General features: G+C 52.5%; 6 protein-coding genes across 6 annotated transcripts in view; 2 read left to right on the forward strand and 4 right to left on the reverse strand.

Annotated features, from left to right (window-relative positions):
- Positions 1-1,567, reverse strand: part of GUITHDRAFT_147725 (hypothetical protein) — a gene marked incomplete at both ends in the record, with an annotated part of 1,745 nt that extends 178 nt beyond the window's left edge. Inside the window, 8 exons of the mRNA XM_005820630.1 lie at positions 309-374; positions 461-531; positions 629-702; positions 798-874; positions 975-1,036; positions 1,087-1,121; positions 1,388-1,456; positions 1,500-1,567. Coding sequence (XP_005820687.1) covers positions 309-374; positions 461-531; positions 629-702; positions 798-874; positions 975-1,036; positions 1,087-1,121; positions 1,388-1,456; positions 1,500-1,567 — 522 coding nt within the window. The remainder of the gene's footprint in view (positions 1-308; positions 375-460; positions 532-628; positions 703-797; positions 875-974; positions 1,037-1,086; positions 1,122-1,387; positions 1,457-1,499) is intronic.
- A 1,530-nt stretch (positions 1,568-3,097) lies between these two features.
- On the forward strand, positions 3,098-3,703 carry GUITHDRAFT_155955 (hypothetical protein). Its single transcript, XM_005820631.1, has one exon. The coding sequence runs from the start codon at positions 3,152-3,154 to the stop codon at positions 3,572-3,574; it is 423 nt and encodes a 140-aa protein (XP_005820688.1). The 5' UTR covers positions 3,098-3,151; the 3' UTR covers positions 3,575-3,703.
- Positions 3,704-4,090: 387 nt separating this feature from the next.
- On the reverse strand, positions 4,091-4,854 carry GUITHDRAFT_155956 (hypothetical protein; the record flags this gene model as incomplete). Its single annotated transcript, XM_005820632.1, has 1 exon — positions 4,091-4,854. A coding segment is annotated over exon 1 (478 nt), but the record flags the coding sequence as incomplete, so codon positions are not given.
- Positions 4,855-9,526: 4,672 nt separating this feature from the next.
- Positions 9,527-9,850, reverse strand: GUITHDRAFT_120099 (hypothetical protein; the record flags this gene model as incomplete). The annotated part of the gene is made up of 1 exon (XM_005820633.1): positions 9,527-9,850. One exon carries the CDS (start codon positions 9,848-9,850, stop codon positions 9,527-9,529), a length of 324 nt encoding a protein of 107 aa, XP_005820690.1.
- A 603-nt stretch (positions 9,851-10,453) lies between these two features.
- GUITHDRAFT_81200 (hypothetical protein) lies at positions 10,454-11,744 on the reverse strand (the record flags this gene model as incomplete). Its single annotated transcript, XM_005820634.1, has 5 exons — positions 10,454-10,630; positions 10,685-10,831; positions 10,895-11,116; positions 11,168-11,545; positions 11,604-11,744. 5 exons carry the CDS (start codon positions 11,742-11,744, stop codon positions 10,454-10,456), a joined length of 1,065 nt encoding a protein of 354 aa, XP_005820691.1.
- Positions 11,745-13,093: 1,349 nt separating this feature from the next.
- GUITHDRAFT_120101 (hypothetical protein) overlaps positions 13,094-13,503 on the forward strand; it is a gene marked incomplete at both ends in the record, with an annotated part of 8,456 nt that continues 8,046 nt past the window's right edge. Inside the window, 2 exons of the mRNA XM_005820635.1 lie at positions 13,094-13,155; positions 13,302-13,488. Of these exons, the coding sequence (XP_005820692.1) occupies positions 13,094-13,155; positions 13,302-13,488 (249 nt within the window). The remainder of the gene's footprint in view (positions 13,156-13,301; positions 13,489-13,503) is intronic.

Genomic DNA, 13,503 nt, shown 5'->3' on the forward strand with positions numbered 1-13,503 from the left:
AAGGAAGAGCAAGATAGAGTGAGCGCAGTAGAACATGGAGACAAGGCTGAATGGAGGGGAGCAAGACGAAGAGGAACAGCAGCAGGAGCAGGAGCAGGAGCAGGAGCAGGAGCAGGAGCAGGAGCAGGAGCAGGAGCAGGAGCAGGAGCAGGAGCAGGAGCAGGAGCAGGAGCAGGAGCAGGAGCAGGAGCAGGAGCATGAGCATGAGCATGAGCATGAGCATGAGCATGAGCAGGAGCAGGAGCAGGAGCAGGAGCAGGAGCAGGAGCAGAGAAAGGAATAGGAGTAGAGAAAGAAGTTTTCCTGACCTTGATAGGATTAAGCAGATCCTCAAGCTCTACTCCATACTCCGCCTTGAGCTCTTGACGGATAACCTGTCGAAAGTTGAGGACAACGATGATGTAGAGAAGGAGGAGGAGAAGGAGGAGCAAGAGCAGGCAAGGAAGGGAAAGGCGACTACCTCCTTGAGAATCTTTTCGCGAGTATCCTCCATGAACATCAACTTCGACCTCTCGTCTGCAAACGTCTCCTCTGCTCCCCCGTAAGTCGGCTAAAGGAGGGAGGGAGGGAGAGAGTGGGGAAGGGAGGGAAGGAGGGTAGGAGGGAGGGAGGAGGAGTATTTCAACACCTGCAGTAACTCTTTCTACAATCTTCTCGATGTCCTCGCGTGCGATTCTCTCTTCGTCTCCTCCCTTGTTGTCTCTGCGTGAATCATTACGCCACTTGCACCACCACCTCCTCCACCACCGCCGCCGCCGCCGCCGCCACCACCACCACCTCCTCCTCCTCCCACTTACTCCACCCATCCAACGCGGGCAAGCGCTTCCTGAGCCTCATCCGGTAGATCGCCCTGCCAGATACCACGGGATGCGACCTGAACAACGACGAGCACGATTAGAAGAAAAGGATGGGAGAAGGAAACTTGAGGGAGAGGAGGAGGAGGGAGAGAAGCAGAAGAAGAGGCAGCAACAGACCTTGTCGATGAATGTCTTGCTCTCATCTGTGATTTTGATCAGAGACGAGGTTGAGATTGTAACTATTGGAAGAATAGAGGCAGGAGCAGAAAGGAGCAGGAGCAGGAGGTACCTGTATCCTTGTTGTTCATCCTCAAGCCACACAATCTACAACATGAAATGGTCAATGACGAAAGGGAGAGAGGAAGAAGGAGAGGGAGGGATAAGGGGAGGGAGAGAGAGAGAGGGAGAGGGAGGGAGTAAGGGGAGGGAGGCATAAGGGGAGGGAGAGGTAGAGGGAGAGATAAGGGGAGGGAAAGGGAGAGGGAGAGATAAGGGGAGGGAAAGGGAGAGGGAGAAGGAGAGGGAGAGGTTAGCTGGTAGTGCCGGAGGAAGGAGGAAGAGGCTCTGTCTGCTGCTACAGAATGAGTCACCTAGCTCGGCATGGCTTCGCAGTTCGTGACATGCCACAGATGCCGTTCAGCTGTGCTCCTTGACCGATGCTGTCGCAATGGTATCAGGAAGGGACAACAAGTCCTTGACAACCTGTTCAATGCTGGAGCGAACGCGCTGGCAGGTGCAAGGAGGACCAAGCATAGCAGGGCAAGCAGCATGGATTGCGGTAAATGCTGATTGAAAATTTCACTATTTCAGCTTTTCGTTCTCTCATTTCCCCCTTCTCTCATTCCACACTCGCAACCTCGTCATCCGTCTGCTTTCATCTTGTGGTGAGCTCACCGCAGACAGATCAACAACTGTACATGTCCCCTTGCATCTCCTGGCTCTTCACTCACCCCTTCAACTACTTTCACTCCGTCGCTTTCTCCCATGAAAGCTTCTTGTATTCTCAATGGTGCTGCTTCTTTCCTCGTAAGGCATCCTTCCTGGTCTCTCGTTCTTGTCCTCGTCCTCGTCCTCGTCCTCGTCCTCGTCCTCGTCCTCCTCCTCCTCCTCGTCCTCATCCTTGTCCTCGACCTCGTCCTCCCACCTCCCTTTGCTTACCTGCATGTGCTTATATATCTTGCAGGCCCCGGCAAAAATCTTGCCAGAGACTACCGTCTCTGGGCTCACCTCAGTACATTCCTAACAAAAATTATGAGGCAGCAAAATACTAATAGATGACAAGGGCAGATGACAACCGTCGATTCACTGCCGCAGTGCGTGTCAATCTGATCACCGTCACACAGTACAGTACGGTAGTGCGGCAGTGCCCGTAGTACGGTACCCGGCCCTGGTTCGAGCCTGAGTCACTGAGTCCCGGCGATGTCACTGAGCGGGCCCGAACTGTCGGTCAGTGAAATGGCGGTGACGGTCGGACTCAGACAGGCTCCCGACTGGCGGCCGCGTGCCCGGCTTACTGCGGCAGTGCCCGATGTGGCGGCCGGGGCCAGCCTGGTTACAGTACTGAGTCATCGGACGCCGGGCCCCGGAGGCCGGGGTGAGCGCGGCCGCGGCAGTGACTCGGCGGCCAAGATGGCCGTACTGCAGAGTCCGACCGTCTGGGAGACAAAAAGAGCCTCGGAGCACGGGGCCCGGGGATCCGATGATCATAGGCTAGGCCCGGGCAGATGGTCGGTCGGGAGTCTGCAGAGGCACTTGCCAGCACGGCGGCACCGTGACTGCGGCAAATCTTGTCAGTGAGGTCATGATGCAGCCATCAAGAGAAACCGACCCGAACAGCCTAAGCCAGCGGCGTAGGGGACACGGAGACATGATCAGTGATGGTCGATGGTGAGGCATGCCAGCCAGAAGCCAGAGGACGGCCTAATCGACAGATCTGATCTCTTCGGAGTCGACGCGGAGTAAAAAACTTCCCAACCGTCTGTCATGCTCCTCAAAAGCACATCGCCTCGCATGGCTCTTCGAGCGATAAGGCCGTCAGGATAGCAACCGCTCCTGAAATCCCAGCGGTTGGAAACAGAATCAGGACTAAAGTAGTAAGCCGATCACGGTTTCCACTGCACGATCCTCGTAGTAAACATCCAGCCTCCACCTATAAACTCCGCAGCCCCGTTGCCCACTGCACCATCCGATGAGCTCCGCCCTCCAGCACCTCATTGCTCTTCCCCTCGACGCTCAAGCTCAGCTCGCTCTCGATCTCCCCTCGCTCCTTGCTCTCTGACCCCTCCTCCTCACAATCTCTCCAACTCCCTTCTCCTCCTCCTGTGCAGATCTCCTGCATGACCACAACAGACAAGATGTGGCACCGATGCTCGCGCTCCCTCCGCCGCCTGTCCGTCCACGCGTCTCCCCGCGCTGCTTCCAAGCCTCTCGCTTCCGAGGTTGCCGATGCCTATGCAGACCATCAGCCCGCATTCCCACGCCCCAACCGTCTCCTGCACTGCAGCAGCCTCTCTCTTCTGTCCTCCCGGATGTACGCCTGGCAGCTGGAGGACTTCGAGGAGCAGCAGGTCGCCTACAGGTCGCCGGGCTGCGTCACGTGCAGGATGTGCAGTCTTGAGAGCATCAGACGGCCAGCGATTGACCAGGGGGGCAGGCTGGAGGCTGGAGGGCTTCTTGGGGCGGTCAAGAGGGCCGGGTCAGGGCTTGGCCCATCCATCGACCGTGCGGGGAACTTTGTGATGGAAGGAGATCGAGCCCGATCCAAGAGCGCTCCTTGACCCCATCCCAGTATGGCGTCAGTGTGGACACGTGTGTCATCGGCATGTGGCCTTTGTCCGATAGGAAATGTTGATAGAGTCATAGGTTATTATACTTGAGAGATGCAATGAACTGCTTCATGAACTGCTACTTTATCCTCAGACTCCGGTTGATCATCCGTGAATACTAGGCGGTGCAAGTGACGCCGATCGGCGACCTGCAGGCGACCTGCTGCAAGCCTTGGCTGCCGCAGTGCTCAAAGTCCCGGGACTTCCCGTTGACGGTCGAGGCTGCCGGAGCACATCCGGGAGGACAGAAGAGAGAGGCTGCTGCAGTGCAGGAGACGGTTGGGGCGTGGGGATGCGGAGCACATCCGGGAGGACAGAAGAGAGAGGCTGCTGCAGTGCAGGAGACGGTTGGGGCGTGGGAATGCGGGCTGATGGTCTGCATAGGCATCGGCAACCTCGGAAGCGAGAGGCTTGGAAGCAGCGCGGGGAGACGCGTGGACGGACAGGCGGCGGAGGGAGCGCGAGCAATGGTGCCAGACCAGTGCGAAATGTTTTCGAGTTGTGTCGGAACCTTTGATGGTAGGTATAAGTGGGATGCCCTTGCACTGTCCAGCACTGAGTGTGAAACCTTTGAAGCTATTGTTGGCTACAGGGAGTTGTCAACCCAAAATATCTCTCAACTGCAGTGACATTCACGGTGCATGAGGGTCGTCAAGTCAAGGTTGGAGTTCGATCATGTAGTGAAGAACGACTAGCTCATGCTTTCAAATCTCTGCTGCTGTTTCTCACCTGAAAGAAGTCTTCGTTGCCTTGCTCTTTGGAGGGCAGGTGCACGGAGATGCGAGGGACCGGGTGGACCTGCCGAGGGGTCGGCATCTTGTCGAAACTTGAGTTGTGGCCCTTCTGCACCAACCAGAGTCAACCCTTGAAGGAGCATGACGACATTCATGCGGTGCAGGCTCACATTCCGTGCTGAGAGCGGCGCTGGTCTTGGTGCGTTAGGAGGGAAGGTAATGTTGTTGATCGCCACAGGCTGAACGGCCTCGTTCCCCTTGCGGAACTGCGACAGCATCAGTTCGAGGCAAATAAGCTTGAATCTGATCCACACAGTTTGGCCTTCTACGAATATCATGTCTTTTCCTGTCTTGAAGTGCTTGGCCACCATGATTCTTTTACAATTCAGGGACGGCAAACGATTCTTGTATTCCTTCCAAGCAAGTTCACGTGTATCCATTTTTTCCAGCTGAAGAATGAGGTCAGTGTGAGAACAAGGATCCTGAGACCAAGTACCTCAAAGGATACCCTTTCCTCTTCCAGCGTGCTGAGCCGCTTCTTCAAATCTTCCTTCTCCTGGAAGCGTGGTTGATAAGGTCGTTTTTCAAACCAGGCATCAAGTACCTTAGCCAATCTGTTCTCCTGAGCATCTAGCCTTTTCCTCTTTTCCGCAATGGCCCTTCTCTCTTCCTCCAAAGTTCGCTGGAATTGCTCAAGTTTTGACGAAGTGTGAGAAATTTCTTCTAATTTGCTCTTCACGTTCTTCAAATTGTTGAGATTGCTCTCTTCAATCTGGCATTGCTTTTCTCGTTCTTCAACCTCCCTCTCCCTCTCAACCACTTGTTGTTCCCTCCGCTCGATCATCTTGTTCTTCTTATCCAGAATTCGATGACGAAATTTCATGGTGGCCCTAGTGATCACAGCCTTTTGAAGTATTCGGCCGCAAAAGTCATCCATGCGTTCTTCGAGCACTGAACAATTGTCGTCTCGCAAGATCTCAGCAACGACGTCTTTGTTCATATTGTACAACAACTTCTCCAACTTCATCACCCTGTTCCTCAAGTTCTCGATCAAAGAGTCTTGCCGCTTGACTCTGGTAGGCAAATCGCATTCATACAGGTGACTACGCTCCATCTTCAGTTGTATTCTATCCCTTTCCTTCGCAAACAACCTTCTCTGCAAAATGATCGCCTTTTCCCTGTCATCCCTTCCTTCTGTTTGCAGCCTTTCTTGGATGGTTGCAATCTCTTGATCGAGGATTCTGATGAATCGTTCGCAAGCAGCCTCGCTCTGCTCAAGGTTTATACCGTTGAGAGCATCCACATCCCTCGTCGGCACCTCCAAGTTAGGCATGTCTGCTTTCGTAGGCGAGACTGGTCCATACTCAGTGGGAGCTCTTGATCGCTCCGAATCGTCGCTACTCTTCTTGAAATCTGACTGATTCCACAACATCACATTCTCTTTATCCATGTTAGCACCAGGAGAGCTTGAAGGGCCCTCGATGTTGCTGTCCTCCCTCGCTAAGAAATAGCTCTTCGGATGTTCTAATATCTCCCCAGCAAACGAGAAAGCCTCTGGTATCCAGTCCTCCTCTGAAGGCGCATTCGCATTCTCAATGGGGTGCAATCCGGTTTCGAGGGAATGGCTGAGGGAGATTCGCCGCCTCATATCCTTTAGGACCGTGTGATTGACTGGCTGTAGCTGACCCCCTCTGATTGCCTCTGCTCCTGGAGACGCCGCTATCTCTGCATTCTTTCTAGCAGAGAAGATGATATAGTCCTCATCACCGGCAGAATTCATATCCGAGACTGGTGTTAGGTCTATGCTTTGATTGTATTGAGCCATTGGAGAGAACGGCTTGACCACCTGTAACAAACACGGAGTGTCACAACGGACGTAGAGAATGATACAAAAGAAGCAGAGCACCGATCAAACAAGCAAGTGCTGTGGCAGATGAAGAATAAAGATAGTTTACCTCCAAGTGGATCAAAGTGTCAAAACCCTCGTCAAGACCTGGTTGGGTTTTGAGACGAAACTCAAGACTTCATGAAGTTCGAGGATGACTACTTCACGATTAGAAGATGTTGCTCTTTGACGGCAAACCTGTCACATGTTAATACGGTCAGCTGATGATACACTTCACATGCTTCTGACAATCTCCAGCTACGATCGTCACTAGACTAAGCTAAATCATCTTTTAGCTTCTACCTCTTCGCATTCTAACGGAGGTCAATGATTGTTAATTCTTTTCCATCTAAGCCATGGGTTGACTGATGCGCCTTTTTCAACCAAGCATCTACCGATGCCCTTGCAAGTACATGATCTTCTCTTGTTTCTGCCCCCTCCTTACTCCTTGAACAAAGCGCAGATATTGGCTGCTTATAAGCCCTCTTCGATACTTTCATGGTGTAGGTGAAAAATTGACAGAGCTAATTTACATGCGTCACACAACCAACATTTCCCTCTCCTTGTCCTTCTACCTTTACCTTTCAGTCTGTGATGCCTATATCTTCTCCTCTCTATCGCTCTCTATCTCTCTCTGTCTCTCTATCTTGCTCTCTCTCGCTCTCTGTCTCTCTCCCTCCCTCTCTCCCAACCTCCCAACATCCCTCCCTCCCTCCCTCCCTATCCCTCCCTCCCTCTCGCTCTCTCTGTCTCTCTGTCTCTCTCTCCTCTATGTCTTTCATCTCCACTTACATCTGCTATCTGTCTTCTTCATCTTTGTTCTACGATCCTTGGCTGTACTGTTTTGCTTTCCCGCATAGCTTTATGCCTTCCTGACGAAAATCAATTTTTCATTCGCTTTCGCCCTATTTCATGACTCTTTTCCCTAGAACTTCCTCACTCGCTCCCCCAGGCATTCCCCTACGTACAACAACTTCATCTCGCAGAGAGGTTCCTTTCTTGAACCCCCCGTGCTTCAACACCTCATTCTCAATCTTGCCGGCATCCCTTGCGTGAGTGCCATCTGTATTTCCCCATCATTTTCTCATCTGCTCCATTCCCCTAGTACTCATCCTCGTCTTTCCCACTCGCTCCTGCCATTTTTTTCGCCCAATGGCCGGTTGTTCTTCCTTTTCCCAGTTTTTCCTCATGAGATTTTAAAATCCATATCTTTATTGATTTTACTCCTCCACTACTGTTACCCACCCACCCCACCCTGAAAACCACCCCACCGAGGCTTCTCTGAGTCATTGCACCCCTTTCTCTACTACCCACCCTGCTCGACACAATCATTCATCGCGAGCCAACACAAGTGGCATCTAACACCCGTTCAAGGACCCCTTGCCACCCCTCAAGTACGACTACCCACCGACCGTCTACTGAAGTACCGTAACTTTATCTGAGTCATCATACCCACCTACCCCTCCAACATGTCAGTAGACAATTTCAAATCTACCCTGCTGATTTCAGGTCCGTGTCTACATGTGACAGTCATTGAAACCTCTGGTGTAGGTCCGGAGGACGGTCATGGCCGCAGGGTAACCCGGTGGGTGCCTCTCGGGCCGGCCCTAGTCCCGAGGCCCGGAACTAGGGGTGGGGTGGTCATCATTGAACTCCGAACCACTGAATCCGGCACAGGGTGGGGGTACAACATGGCTGAGTCTCCGAGGACGGGTACTTCATATGGGAGTTTGTAGGGGTCCAGCTCGGCGGTCACTGATGAGTCACAAGTACGTGCGTGGCGGCCGAACTTCACTACCGGACATACTACAAAGTAACTTAACTTTGAGTAAAGAACTAGGTAGTAACTTGTAATCATTTTCCAATCATCAATTTTCCTTGAATTCATTTTCGTATCATCCAATCATATCTCCCAGATTTCTGCCCGGCTCCATGAATTGATACCTGTCATACCCAGACCCAAGTCCTTATCATCTCCTCGTACCTTCCTCCTTGTCATCTCCTCGTACCTTCCTCCTTGTCATCTCCTCGTACCTTGATCCTTGTCATCTCCTCGTAACTTCATCCCTATCATCTCCTCGTAACTTCATCCTTGTCATCACCTCGTACCTTACAGCGACTTCCTCAATTTCCTAGGATGAGCTTGAATCCCTTGCAAGAAGTATTCTCGAGGGAACTAATCATGACGCAATGCGCTATGTGTTGATCTTCGTGGATGCCCTTTGTTGTTACATGGAGCTTGAACTGTGATGGGTTAACTCTTTATCGAAAGCTCTTCCTACGTCAATCGTAAAACGATTTGAAGTGCCACTGAAAGCCACGACAACAATTCTGCCAGACTAGATACATCAAGAAGGTCGCCAATTCACCTGATGACGACTTCATCATACAGAAGCTGAGCTCCATACACTCTCTGACAACGTCCAGAGAATTGTCATCTTTCGTGCTTTCTTTGCGTTCTGGGCATGGGTGTGAACAACACAACCCAACTCCTTCAGCTCAGCAGTGCATCGTCAATCAAGATCTTATTTGACAACCGTGCACTTGCTCAGATGTAACTCGTCGAGCTCAACAAGGAAAACTTCGTTCCGGACCAGGTCTCGTCATATGATGAATTTGCTGATCTCTTAGTAAGATTCCATTTTACTTGTTTGTCGCAGTGCAATCGCCAATATCGGCTACATGCATCCGGATTTTGAATACCGCGGAAAACCAAAAAATCGCTGTTGTTGTTTTATGCTTCAGGGAACCCGACTCAGACAATTTTGGCCGCAGAGCGCACTCTCCGTGGGGTCGGGTAAGTGCGATAGTCCAGGTCACAAACAACAGCAGAGAGTGTAATAGATTGTGGTGATGTGATGTACTAAGACTTAGAGCGGTGAACGAACCCATCCAGGATCATCTCCTGCAAGTGTTCGTTATGTTGATTTGACAAGGCTTTGGGAGAAATCGCTCACGGGCGTCACCTGCTTGCTCCCGGCGTTGCGAGCTTCTTCTTTTCAAGTCCTCCCATCCCCCGGAGGCTCTCTCCCCCCTCCCGATGTAGATATATCCTGCTGATAGATATGCTCTCCCATTCTCCGTGGCACAGGCTTTTTGAAGCTTATTCGTTCCTAATGTCACCTCTCCCATCTTCTCTTCACCGGATCGATGCGCCACAGGCATTGGGAATATATATACGTTCTTTCAATTTGTTCGGAGAGATGTTTTAATGCCAATCAAATACAGAATACAAGTAATCTGCTTTTTTGTCAGATATCTGGCTGCAATGCAGATCGTATGGTATCATCCCAAAGACACGACCACTCCATCGTCAAGTCTCTCCGTCGTCTCAGGTGCATTGCTTGCTGTCACAAGGTGCGCTGAACCGCAGAATGGTTCTGTTCCCATTCCGATCTCTACTATGATTAGCACTCGTTTACGCGTACCCGTCTGAGCCTTGTCTCCCTCGTTGCCGCATTTCTTCTTCTTGCTTTCTGGTTCGACAATTGACGGGGCTGCGGCAAACCATGTTCTACCTGCCCTGAAATGCAAGACCAGCCATTCAGTGTTGGAGCTTCTTGGCACGACAAATCCTTTACGAGCTTTTTCTGATAACGCCGATACCATGCGCAGGTTGACATCCAGATCCTGTGACAACAGCCCTAAAATGACGTCGAACAAGTATTCCGGGGCAAGAGGAGAGGACACGTTCTTGATCTCCACTCACTATCGCGCTCTTTACTTCTGCTCGGTACATCAGAAATCTATAACCCGATTGTCAGCTGTACATGGCATGCGAAACTGGGGAGATCAAGTGCAAATTTGGGGGGATCAAGTGCGAAATATATCAGTAATACCATTATTCCGCCAACCCACGTGACGATATTTGATTTTTATGATACTATCAGAGAGGCTAATGCGGTTCCAAGTGATGATTAGAAAAAACATTGACAACTACAGTCGTATCGAAAGAGATCATTCAAACTGCATTTGCTTCTTTCCTTACTGCAATTCTTCCCGTTTGCCCGGCAGGCCTTCCGATCTGAGTCGGACGGCTAGTACTGACTCCCGCGATAGTGACTGACACTGATCAGCCTGCAACAGTGACTCACCGCACAGTGACTGACTCGTGAGCGTGGGTGTGAGTCCGGGCCAGTGACCCTTGGCATGCAGACAGTGAGCGATGCCAATTTGGTGTTTACATCTGATCTGATTCATCCACCGGATTCTCTACCTCGTGGCGTCCCACCTCCAGATCGAACCATCCTCCGTTGCCGCCAGTACCGTCCTCCCGTCATGAGAGATGGCGGTCTGACGGACAGTCGTCGTACATTGTGAGTGAGTCAGCTTGCATGTTTCCTTCCCGGTGACCAGCTGCGTCAGGTCCCACAGCAATATCTGCCCGACCTAGAGCAATCTCAGTACCACACGCTCGCCTCGTGTATCCTATGGATGCCTGACCTTGTTTCCTACTGCAACGAAGTTGTGCTGGGGATCGATGTTGAAACGCAAGAACCAGATGTCGGACGAGCTGTATCGGCACTCCCCCAGCACGAGAGCTGCATCGCTGCCATGCGCCTTGGAAGGCTGCGGCTTCCAGATGACGATCTGAATGAGGAAAGCAGACAGAAGGTCAAGAACCAGAGATGTAGCAAGCAAGGAGAGGCGGACCTTGTTGTGGGTGCTTTTGGAGAGGATGTGATCACCATGCCATCTCACGCAGTCCACATAGTTGCGGTGGATCCTCGTGGTGGAGTATGTCGGCAGCTGCACAATCGCACTTCGGAATCTGCCTGTCGCGTCACCCCTGGAGGAGGGCAGAGCGTCGGCAGCTTGTTGCTGGAGGGTTGAAGCCTGCTTGATGGCTGGAGCGCACTGATCCAGCGACCATATCTGAGAGGAGCACACTCAACAACGACCACAACACTCCACACCTCAGCAAACCTTGATTGCGTTGTCCATCCCAGCGCTGACAAATTGCTTCCCGTCCAAGTGGAAGTCCAGAGACAGAACCTCTCCACGATGCGCTGAGTCGCCCGTGAAGAGAGCGACACACACGCAGGTTGCCACATTCCACAACCGGATCGACTCATCCTTGCTCGCACTCAGTAGCAGCTCTGGTTGGTACGGGTGGAAGCGAAGGTCGTTGACGCTGTTCCCGTGCCCCATCAGCGTTCGAGACACACAGTGCCGCATGCAGTCCAGGACGCGGATGATGCCAAGCTGGCCAGCAACTGCCAACAAGGGCTGCTCCTCACACCAGGGCGCCACGCTCCATGCACAACAGAAGTAGCTTTCCGATTGATCCTCGTCAACATACACCTATGCACCAGCATTTCAATGCGCCTCGCAACTGTCTCTGAACGCCTCTGGTGATTACCTGCCGGACCTCTATCTTCCCGTCCGGAAGGAGCTCATAGACCGTGGCACGATTTGCTCCCGTTGTTGCAAACAAGTTATACCAACGTTCGTCATACAGGTTGATGGCGAGACCAAACAGAACCTGATCAAGAATCAACATGTCAGTTCCGGCAACAGAGAGCATGCAGACCCACTTGGCCATGATCCTCTTTCACTCGACGGACGAGGGTCCAATGCTTGGGAACTGCTTGATTCTTCTGCTTGTTGGGTGTTGAGGCTGCTTCAGCATCTCCACTGTCAATCTCCTCCTCGGCAACCACTGCTCTCGGACCATGGTCATACTACCGGAACACCATTTTCACTCCAGCGAAGGCACGTCTACCTGCATCCGCGATCCCGGGATTCGTTCTCCTTCTCTTCTTGACCATTGGAGGTGATCACTCAAGGGCCTCGCTGAAAAATCCTGATCAGAGTCTCTTATGGATCATGTGCAATGCTCTCACACCTGAGCTCTGTAAACTTGCAGGATTCCGTCCTGTACGATCCGCGCCAGTTTCTCACTATTCAACCATACTATAAACGCCTTCAAACATAGATAAAAGTCAGTCTCGAACGAGCATTCGTACTCAGCCTCGCCGCTACAGGCATCTTTTTGGGGTCTCTGCCCAATCCTTCAGTAGATCTCGACTGGTCTTCCTCCGTCGTAAACCGCTCTCCGTGTGCTACACTTGCATTTGGTTGCCCTGTCCTCTTCTGTCTTCCCTCTGACTCAAGGTCCTCTTCACCTCCTCTTCCTCCTCCTCCTCCTCCTCCTCCTCCTCCCTGCCCCCCCCGCCCTCCCCTTCCTCCACCCTCGTACCTGAGTCACCGCACTTGCATTTCCCGCCGCTCCACCCCCACCCCACTTTTTGATCGGATAGAGACCCTGGCCATGATACCCTACCCCCTGCTCTTCGTGCAAGGCCTTCGTACAGGGCATCTGGTATAGACGGGGTGGGGACGTACCAGGTGGTGGTTTATTGGAGGGGGGTAGTCCTACATGTAGGGAAGGGTTGCTGGATGGCAGTAGGGGTGGTGGGGTAGTTTTATCTTGACTGGGAAGGGTAAGTAAGGTGAGATAAGTGCTGCCCTTATCGCTGATCTAGTACAGATTCTGAGGCGGACCTCGTCTGAAGTTCTCGGCCGGTTTGTGCTGCAACCTGCGCAACGGAGGGAGGATGGCGAGGATGGGAGGACCAGCGGACGAGGACAAGGAGGCAAGAGGAGGGAGGAGATGAGTGAGGTCAAGGACTGAGGGAGATGGTGTGGAAGAGAGGGGGAAGGAGGAGGAGACATAGCTACAGTAACAACTTGCATCTTCCGGATGGCGCGCAGGAGCATGTTTGCACGATTTTGAACGGAGGGAAAGGATCAGTGGAGGGAGATGAATCACGATGATGGCTAACAGCAAGCAAGCCTAAACCCTAAACCACCAAGGAAAAGTGATTCCCAGAAGGATCTGGCGGGAACATGATACCTTCGTGGATCATCGAGCGGTTTAGCCGCTCCTTGCTGAACAAGAAGCTCCTGCGGTCTGCTCCCCCCCCCCCCCCCCTCCCCTTTCCCCTACCCGTCCGTTACCTCCCTCCCCATCTCCTTCCTCACCTTCCCTTGTCTCCCACCTCCTCGAGGTTATCCGAACATGCGCTTGAACTGACCTCTGGCGCTGGGCGCCCAGGGACTTTCTCAAGACTGAATTGGAAGAGAATCAAAAAAAGTTGTCGCCCAAAAACAGGGGCTCTACCTTTACGACCTCGACCTTCGCACGGACACCCTCAACGCAACCCTTCCTCCCGGCGGCCGATTTGCATATCTCCTCTGTCAAGGCTGCGCCTCCCTTGCTGACGTTCTCCCTTGGTACATGGGTGGACCCTGACCCC

This window comes from Guillardia theta, assembly GCF_000315625.1.
Source record: "Guillardia theta CCMP2712 unplaced genomic scaffold GUITHscaffold_170, whole genome shotgun sequence".
NCBI lineage: Eukaryota > Cryptophyceae > Pyrenomonadales > Geminigeraceae > Guillardia > Guillardia theta.

What these genes read in the sequence shown, in the direction of transcription:
- GUITHDRAFT_155955 (XM_005820631.1), top strand. Translation starts at nt 3,152, where the DNA reads ATGTGGCACCGATGCTCGCGCTCCCTCCGCCGCCTGTCCGTCCACGCG.